Raw genomic sequence first — 10,699 nt, 5'->3', positions numbered from 1 at the left:
TAGGTCACACACAGATTTAATTTAATGATTTCAGAAAGGTGGTCTGGAGTACAGTAGTACTAGCACAACCAAATTTGGGGTGAGTAGTAGCAAGCAGGCAGCAAATTTCGCTGTGCTGCCAAACATGGGGATGCGTCCCGTGTACCTTGCTTTTTATGAACATCTAACATGTTTTAAACTGCAGTTTGCCTTAATCTAAATGTAGTCAAAACTGAACCGACTTTACAAATGGACACACACTCAGCAATATTCATTTCTAAAGGAGACAAATTAATTCTAACACAAATACGGGTTGAGTCCATAATGATGTTACAGGCTTTCAGGAATGATGGAGAAGGGTAAACGTATCCATCTGAGGTACGGGACCCTACGCCAGAAAGAACCAAGTCCAAGGGTATCAGCCTTAGCCTTGTGCAGCGCACAAAGGACCCCAACTTCTGAACCCTGATCATGACAAACAGAATTCCCTCTGAATACCTCCCTGCATCCACAGATACTTTCCCCTACTGGTGCACTAGTAATGGTGCATGTAATTGGATATCAGAGAGACCAAAGACCCTATATTTACGGTATAGTAATAATGAATTACCTGCACAAGTTTCACAAGCAGCTACATTTACAACAGTTGTTCAAAATGGCATTCCTCAGCAGCAATGCAGCCAACATCACACAAAGTTATGTTGTACCCATTCTACTATCCTCAGTGTCATTTTAACAGTGTTGTAGGCAATGAAAATCCTTGCCAGGAGATCCTCTTCTCTCTCAACACACATCTCGTACACTAGACTTTTCACATGGCCACACAAGACGAAATTAAGTGTGATAAGATCAGACGAACATTCTGGCCACAAAACAGGACCAGCTCAAAGTGAAGAAGAATGTGATTTTACTTCATTAGAGACAAAGTGTCTACAGTTCATCAGTTGAGTGACAAGTGTTTTGCAGAGTTAAAAGATAAATACACTAATCAGTCAGAACATTATGACCACCTACATAATAGCCCGTATGGTCAACTTTGGCACAGATAACAGCGGTAATGCATAGAGGCATAGAAGCAACAAGGCTTCGGTAGATCATTGGAGGGAGCTGCAACCATATCTGCTCACACAAGTCACCTACTTCCTGTAAATTCTGAGGAAAAGGGGAGGGGCGGGGGGAGGGAGGGCGGGGGGGGGGGGGGGGGGGGGAGATGAGCTCTCGTGTCACGTTCCATCACATTCTAGATGTGTACGATCGGGATCAGATCTGGTGAGTTGGGCAGCCAGCACATCAATTAGGACTCATCGCTGCTTTCCTCGAACCACTCAATCACATTCCTGGCCTTGTGATATGATGCATTATCTCACTGAAAAATGCCACTGCTGTTGGAAAACACGATCATCATGGAGGGGTGTACGTGGCCTGCAACCAGTGTACTTCTTGGCCATCATGGTGCCTTGCATGAGCTCCACCGGACCCATGGATGCCCAAGTGAACGTTCACCAGAGCGTTATGGAGTCGCCATCAGCTTGTCTCCGTCCCACCGTACAGATGTCACGGAGCTGTTCCCCCTGCAAGGTGACAGGTTCACACTCTCCCATCAGAATAATGAAGAAGGTATCGGGATTCATCAGACCATGTAACGCTCCCACTACACCGATGTCCAGTGCCAATGGTCACATGACCATTTCAGTCATATAGTTGATGTCGTAGTGCTGACACTGGCATATGCCTGGGTCGTCAGCTCCATAGGCCCATCATTAGGAGCGATCGGTACACAGTGTGACCAGACACACTTTTACTCTGTCCAGCATGTTAAAGCCTGATGTTAATTCTGCCCAAGTTTGCTGCCTGTCCTGTTTTACCAGTCTGCCCAGCCTATGACGTCCTACATCTCTAATGGGGGTGGACGGACACCCAACCCCACGATGTCTCGATGTGGTTTCACCATGTGTTGAAGACACTCACCACAGCACTTCTTGAACACCTGACAAGTTTTACAGTTTCCGAAATGCTCATGCTGAGCCTCTGGGCCATCACAGTCTGCCCTCAGTCAAACTCAGATAGATCATGCACCTTCACCATTCTACATACAGACAGCATGCTCACCGATACTATATGCACCATGTGTGTGTGTGTGTGTGTGTGTGTGTGTGTGTGTGTGTGTGTGTGTGTGTGACCAGCAGTCATTCATGACACTGCTACTGCCGGGATGGGTTTATACTGATAGTAGATCAGTGGTCATACTGTTCTGGCCAGTCAGTGTACATCCACTGTGCTCTAGTCAAGCTCCTCCAAGATTTATGTTCACAGGAAACCACTGTAAAAAATATGGGTAGACTTCATAGGTACACAGAAACTAAAAAATGACTTCAAGTTTCAGGATATTTTAATGAAAGTCCAGTGCACGTGTATACTTGGGATTTTATTATTGGTGATCTTCAAAAAATTTTAACTTATTATTTTGAGTTTTAAAAGCTATCTTTATATGTCTACATGTAAAATCATTATGTTTTTCATTACTAAAAAAATATTATTTTTTGGAGCATAACTTTAAGGAGGGGGGAAAAAAAGAAAAGAAAAAAAGAAAAAAAGGGGAAAAAAGAATGGAGAGGGAGAGGGGGGAGGGAGAGGGAGAGGGAGAGGGAGAGAGGGAGAGGGGGGGAGGGAGAGGGAGAGGGAGAGGGGGAGGCGGAGAGGGAGAGAGGGAGAGGGGGGAGGGGGAGAGGGAGAGGGGGGAGGGAGAGAGGGAGAGGGGGAGGGAGGGGGGGAGGGAGGGAGAGAGAGAGAGAGGGGGGGGGGAGGGAGAGGGAGGGAGGGAGAGAGAGGGGGGGGAGAGGGAGGGAGAGAGAGAGGGGGGGAGGGAGAGGGAGGGAGAGAGAGAGGGGGGGAGGGAGAGGGAGGGAGAGAGAGAGAGGGGGGGAGGGAGAGGGAGGGAGAGAGAGAGAGGGGGGGAGGGAGAGGGAGGGAGAGAGGGGGGAGGGAGAGGGAGGGAGAGAGAGAGAGGGGGGGGAGGGAGAGGGAGGGAGAGAGAGAGAGAGGGGGGGGGAGGGAGAGGGAGGGAGAGGGAGGGAGAGAGAGAGAGAGAGAGAGAGAGAGAGAGAGAGAGAGAGAGAGAGAGAGAGAGAGAAGGGGGGACAATATGTTACGAAGTTAAGGTTTCCCAGTTACATGAAAAATTATCTGAATAAAGCCACTGGAGATAAAGAGGACTTTTCCAAATGTAAACATCACAGAATTCAAAGTATGAGCTGGTGCGTGACGAATGCGAAGGGGCCAAGCAACACCAGCTCAGTGACTTCCCAGGGACTTTGACAAAAAACTATGTATGTATCAGTGCTATATACTCCATCTAAGGAAACACCACAACTGTTTTTGGTAGACAGTGTTACCTTTTTTAGGCACAGCTTATGGTACTTCACGCCAATAAAACAGTTTGCCAATTTAATTAGTCACAATACATTATAAATAAAAAAATTCTCAAGAAGGCTCTAAAAATGAAAGTTGTCTCATATTCAGGGTCATCATTATTGTTGGGCAAATCTGGTATATTATCCACAACACTGTAACAAATCATATAGCTAGAAACACGGACTCTATTTACCACTGGAGCACTGTAATGACAGTTCGACATTGTTTATTGCTGGTTGGAATAGTGACACATTCCCCATGTCAATTTCCACTGCCCAGAACCCATGAACATCTCTGATTGCAATGAGCTTACAACACTAATAGTAGTTTGACAAGTCACAAAAAGTTATATTTTCCACTAAACCTCACTTCACTCCATTCTACAGTGATGGAGCATAGATGCTGGATGCGGTTGTGGTGACCACAATTTGGCAGAAATACTACTGAGCAACATAATGGATGCATGCAAAATAAGCTAATTTTGCATACTGATGAATACGAACTGTGATCTCAATTCTTAATGTTCATTGACACAGGAGCAAATAGAAGCAAACGAGCATTCACAGACTATTGGCTGGTGTTCAGTTTTATTTGCTTGTAACTATTAATAAGCATTTACACTGGAGGGAACAGAAGGGAACATAAGATAATGAGTGTGGTGTGTTGACCCTACAGTGGTGTTTTTAAATACAAAACTAGTTGTTGTCACACTGCAAAACTGCAATATTTAGATAGGATTACCTTTCATAGCAAGCACACTGTTTTTGACAAATGAAGAAAAATGGTGTAGGAACAGGAGTGCAGACTGAACTGGTACACAAGTGTGAAACACATGAAGGTAGTGTACTTAGAACCGAATTAGATTTACAGCCGTACTTAGCATTTTTCCAAAATTTTGCACTTTGTCAGCTGACTCTTCCTGATGGCTTCTCATTACAGTTTATGAGAAAATTTAAAAGTAAAACACTAAATGCTGATGAACAGTAAAAGCTGAAGAAAGTCTACCATTTACGCGCTAGTTATTAAAAACTGGAGACATGTGAAAAACAAAAGTAGTTTGTACACAAAACAACAGTGAATGCTCTCTGTACTAATAGTGCCAAAGTGAAGAGGATCCAAACTTCCTTTGACAGTTTGCTGAAAGATCAACAACCAGTGTAACACGACCAGTTGGTGTTAACTCACATTCACCTGCTATTTACACCAGTGACAACTCTCTTTTGCTGATGCTCATTTGCTTGTATCCCATCTGGCGTAAACGATGTTTCACATATTGAACACAATCTCGCTTGTGTCCCATCTGGCGTAAACGATGTTTCACATATTGAACACAATCTCAATAGACATTATCACATAAGAAAGGCTTTTGGAGGCCAAGCCACTGCCTGTTCTTCAAGCAACACCAGGTGTCCTATTTCAACATTAAAGTAGACAGCTTCATGTGACATGTGCAAGCTTCCTTGGAAGAACAATAGGTATCTCTGGTTCCATAGCCTTCACATCTGCTTGATATTTGGGAAACGGTTGGCAACTTATTTGCCAATATTCTCAAGCAGCACTTTGCATGCTTTGTGTCTCCTCATACAAAGTGCAGGAAGGAAGATTGGGGTTTAATGTGCTGCCAACATTGAGGTCACTAGAGATAGATAAGATGTTTTGAATGTTCTGAGAATGGGGAAGGAAATTGGCTATGCTCTTCCAAAGGAACTGTTCCAGCATTTTCCTAGAGTGATCTAGGGAAATCATGGAAAACCTAAATCCTTATAGCTGGATGTGGATTTGCACCAACATCCTCCCAAATGCAAGTCCAGTGTGCTAACCACTGCACCATCTTGTTCAGTCCATACAAACCATGTACTCAGAGTTTTCCCCACTACATAACTGGGCTTGTTTAGTTCCATGTTTTGATATTAAGTGGCTCTGACTGTAGCATGTGGAGGCTTCACACTAAATTGAATTGTCAGAGTCACAGAGCAGTATAGTTTGATAAATCTAATAATTTATGTGCTGTCATATATCTAATCATTGATATAAGTTTGACTGCATGTTTATATTCTGCTCACATTTTAAATTTGCATAAACCCTGTGGCATAAAAACCGAAGTTCTCTAGTAGTCTTGTACTGTTGAAAATTTTAAAGGTTCATAATCTAAACTGAAAGATGCTAAAAGTCTATCCCCTTTAAATAAATCATGGTATTGAGGGTTTGTTGGAATAGTGTTCACCGGCATAGCTCTGATCACCAACACTTAAAACATAAATAACAGCTTGCATCCTCTTTCATAGTTGGCATTAACATTGATAAATAATGGATGCCTATATCATCAACTCTATCTTGTAACGTTCCAATGGTAGTACCTGCCACATCCAAAAAAAAAGGGAAAGAAAGGCAAATTATAATATCCAAATGTAAATAAGGGTAATCAATGAAAGACAGATTACAGAACAGAACTTTTCCTATGCCAGACAAAATATTTTCTGAAACTAAGAATGAAAAAGAGAATTAATTTGTTGGCAATGGGTGTCGAACAGAAGACTGAGACATATCAGTTGTAAAATTCAGTGACCCATGGTACAAAAGATTTGTCGAGTGATCAAAGTAAGGCAGCTGAATACAGCTTTGTAAACCTTCTTTCAGAACTTGTGCACTAAGTCTTGAAATAGTAATCGTAATTCTCAGTTATATGTTCTGAAACTAAGGCTCCACGAAAGAAATTTTGAAGTCCAAAGGTTGGGGCACATTCTCATGATGTTATGAAATACGAATGAAAAATAATAGTGTCTTGTATTGGGTTGTTTTAAAACTTCAGGTCAATTTTAGCAATACAAACTATGTCAATTCCATTTTATAGGCTGTGTTAAAATAAAACTGGACATGCTCCCACCAGGTGAGATACTTTTGTTTGCATACTTATAAGTACAGTAGAGTCAGAGAAAAGCAAAGTAATGTCAGATTACCAATTCAACACAAATGAAGGTGCATATATCACAAATCTTGTATGACGAAGAAGTGGAGATTGTATATGGTAACCGCAAACTGAGCTGATCATCATTATTCCACATTTTTGCCAGTGATTTGGATGTTACCCATGAAGTAGGAACTATGTATCCAATAGTGTATGCCATCTTACAGCCTAAGCAGAAAATACATGGACCCATATCATATACAGGAGTTCCCTCCAACAAAATGAGGTTAGTGTATCAATTCTTTGTTGTAAACAGTTGTGGTCCAGTAAAGGTAAATTACCAGAACATAAATGAACACACTTGGCGTGTAAACCAAACGTAATTTAACTCTGCGTGATAACATACATGCCTGTGACACACGCCAAACTTCTGGGTAAATTTTAAAATTGGAGCTGTACTCTGTTATACATAGCAGTGTTGGCAATGTAGGTCATGGGGTTTGATGTGAACACAAATGAGTCAACAGGACACTTGAACCAGCCAACTTCACAACAGCAGAGAGACCACGTGTTTTATAGCAATGAATTGAAGCTAGTTTCTTTTGTTCCAATCTTAATAATACTGCCGGATGAGCAACATAGTCAAGGGACAGAAGAGGGGGAGGGGGAATACAGACATGGCAACTACTACAGCCTTATGCCTCACCGTAGCTACAACAATAGGACATGCTATGCATGTGACAAAGAAGTGGTCAGCAATGTTTGTAGCTAGAACAAAATAATGACATTCAAATGGCAAACAGAACATACACCAAAAACTCAAAAATTATACAACCATCTTCCCACTGGCACACAAAACATCACCTTGCCAATCTATGGTGCAGCAGAGGGGAAGTGCCCTGGCCCTATTCTTTACGTCAAACAGTTTTTGTATTGCAGTCAAACAGTTCTAGTTTCCTGCAGGTGAAGTTGCACAACCCAACTGAGTTGATAACTACTGTATTTTTTTGAGTATAAGATGCACTTGGTTCCTTCAGACAATTGACTCAAAAACTCAGATGCATCTTATACTCAAAATTAATGCAAAAATGTTTAGTGTTTGATTTAAAATTCTCACCAGTCTTGAAAATGCCCACACATTGAATGCTGTGGCTAACCCCTCTCTATATGGCAACATTTTATTCAACTGGCAGTAGCAGTGCACCAATGCAACGAACATTGGTTGCGGGGATTCACAAGCTTGCTAACAGTGTCTGCCTCCCGACCCAACCCCCTCCGCCCACCAACACAAACCCAGAAGACTGTCTAACCTATGATGCATCATTGCAGTCTACAATGCCAGTGAACTTGAACTGAAAGTGATGTGTGTTATCGGTAACAGTGCAAAGTTTGGTTAGTAAGTAGTTTTGTAATGGAAAAAAATAAAAGGTATTCATACAATGTGGACTATAAATTTAAAGTATCAGCATATGTAGAAGAACACATGGCAGCAGAGCACCTCAGTGGCATTTCAACCATCCACCAGCAGGAAAAATCATTCACAATTGGTGGGCTAGTAAAGAAAAATTGAAAAAAAAAATTTAGGAAGACTGTATGTGCAAATAGAGGACTGAACACAAATTGGCCAAAACCAGATGATGACATACTGAAACTGACTCAAGGACACTGTCAAAATGGCATTAATACAAAAATGATTCAGAAACATGTTCTTAAGCTAGTGTTACACTGAAACTCAACAGACTTTATGGGTGGGGTTGGTTGGTGCTACACATTTATGAAGCATCATGGACTTAGCATTATTATTATTCAACATCAAAAGAAAACCAGTGTAGAACTAAGCCAAACAGCGAATATGGATGAAACGCCTCAGATATCAGATGTGCTGACTAACAGAACTGTTGCCATGAAAGGTGCTAAAACTGTTAAGTGGTATGAAAAAATTCATTACAGTGTCATCCTTTCCTGTTGTGCTGACAGGAATAAACATAATCCAATGATCATTTTCAAGTGCAGAACAATGCTAAAACCTTCTGAAGTACCATCTACTTCATGTACATGTCAAAAGCTGGATGGCCAAGTCTGGTATGAAATTATGGATTAAAAGAGTTGGGGAGAGAAGGAAAGCTGCTTTATTGCAGAAGAGTTATCTTCTTGTACTAGGTCATGTTAGTAGTCATTTCAAAAATTCTTTGAAACAGAAACTGAGACAGGGAAATACAGAGCTTGCTGTTATTCCAGGAGGACTTGCTTCACAACTGCAACCTACTGACATCTCAATAAACAAACCATTTAAAGTATATATAAGAGAGGAATAGAACAAATGGATGATGGAGGAAATGCCACATGAATTCACACTGAAGGGTGCTTTAGAGCAACCTACAATCAAACAAGTGTATCAGTGGATACAGCAGTCTTTGTCTAGAGTGAGAGAAGACATTATTGTTAAACCTTTCAAGAAGTGCAACATAAGTAATGTTCTCAATGGCAGTGAAGGCAATCTTATATACGACGAAGTCAACGAAGAAGAAGGTTTTGATGAAGATTTTCAGGGATTTTAAAGTCCAGTTCATTTTTATAAACAAAGAATTTCTTTTAGTCCGCCTTTACAATGTAATAACACAAATGGTAAAAATGTTATTTTTTTAAAAAACTGCTTAAAAATTAAAGTGCATCATATAGTCCACAGCATCTTATAGTCCGTAAAATATGGTAACAACTATTTCTCATCAACTATTTGTGTCCCATACCCTTCCAGGCTGTACCTGTCTACATGTGTTCATCAGCAATATGCAGAAAATAAACACATTTCCGCAACACCCTGTTTATTCATGAGTAGGTAACTTCAAACTTAACATGTTTCGTCATTTTAACCAGTTCTTGCAGCAAAAGTACTGCACCAGGTGGAAAACTTTGACGAATTCTCTGATTCTTACATTCAGCAATGTGTTACATTACTGACATTTTCTTTCTTTTTTTCATTTGTGTGTGTGTGTGTGTGTGTGTGTGTGTGTGTGTGTGTGTGTGTGTGTGTAAAAAGTAGGGACTGAGCATAACGAATTGCAACAGAGGGTTCATATTTTTTTGAATGAAATTACACTTCTCCTCTATTACTGTTTGATTTGTTGTGGAAGACATCCTACTAGGTTCTGCAACCGGGAACCTCTGTCTGTCAGCTACTGTGAATTACAGAAGAGATAATACAAATTTGTGACAGAAACATGCCTTATATCTGACAAAGAAAGCGGCGAAGAAGTAAATAATTACGATAACAATAATTCTTTCTTGGACTTAATATTAGCTCTTCCCTCACTAAGATATCATATTTGAACTTAGAGAAGGAACATTCCTCAAATTACTTGAAATGACTAAATAAATAACAGGGACCAGTTGTTCATTATTATGTGTTTAACATTCTTTTTATTCCACTGTCATAAATAGCAATATGAATGTTACACTGCACAATAATTAATAACAGTAATCTGAACAATGAAGGAAAATATCTTTCAACAAACTACATATAACAGGACTGACATATTCTACATCCTGGAGGACCTCCTCACTACGGATCAATTGGAATGAAAGTAAATCTAATCTAATCTAATCTAAAGGTGACAGCAGGTGTATAAATTCCCACATTGTACCCATTAACTTTGTTAAAATAACAACAAATATCATCTGAAATATGCCAAAGTTTGAGATGTAACCATTTATGAAGGGCAGTGATTACTGAAGGTATTGTGATTTTTTCTGCATGTAAACTGTGACATAAATGTAAATTAACACTCTTTAAGGTCACTGTTTGCATTTTGTTTCAACAAATCATCCAGAACATTGCATGATCTAATGTGTAATCCTGAATATCTGTCATGGCCAGAATGGGGCTGCTACCTCTACAGCCCTCGTAAGTCTGTTTTTATGCAGATTTTATGCACTGGTACTAACCGACAGCTGGGGACATTGAGCGGGAGCCTGTGGAGCCAGTCGGCGATGGAGTGGGTCTCATACCCTGAGAATTGGGCGTGCCCGGTGCTGGACCGCTTGAGCTGTCATTGCTATTCTGCCCAGTCAGATCCTGAAAACAATAACAGAGATGTCAAGTATCCAGTGTTGAAATTCATTTCTAAAGTACGAGACTGACACTGCATCACTATGTATAAAAAAAATCTCATTTTATAGGTTGTCCATCCTTTTAAAATTAATTTAAAAATAAAACATCCATTTTTCCCATGCAACATTAATAATGCAAATAGAAACATACTCTTTACGCAGGTCTTTTGATGTGCATATGAATGGAAAAATGCCAGACTGTATTTAACAGCTACTAAGAATAATATTTACAGCTACAAATACGAATGTATGATGTGTCAAGTAATCCACCTTTTTGTACACAATACAATTTAGTCA

At 40.5% G+C, this 10,699-nt stretch overlaps 1 protein-coding gene across 1 annotated transcript in view; it reads right to left on the bottom strand.

Moving 5' to 3' along the window:
• The window catches only part of LOC126470823 (nascent polypeptide-associated complex subunit alpha, muscle-specific form-like), a 269,583-nt gene that overhangs the window by 29,246 nt on the left and 229,638 nt on the right, over positions 1–10,699 (bottom strand). The window contains exon 5 of the mRNA XM_050098834.1: positions 10,238–10,367. Coding sequence (XP_049954791.1) covers positions 10,238–10,367 — 130 coding nt within the window. The remainder of the gene's footprint in view (positions 1–10,237; positions 10,368–10,699) is intronic.

Source organism: Schistocerca serialis, chromosome 3 (genome assembly GCF_023864345.2).
Source record: "Schistocerca serialis cubense isolate TAMUIC-IGC-003099 chromosome 3, iqSchSeri2.2, whole genome shotgun sequence".
Classification (NCBI taxonomy): domain Eukaryota; kingdom Metazoa; phylum Arthropoda; class Insecta; order Orthoptera; family Acrididae; genus Schistocerca; species Schistocerca serialis.
Note: the sequence above shows the minus strand (reverse complement) of the source record. Positions and strands in the feature narration are given on the sequence as shown.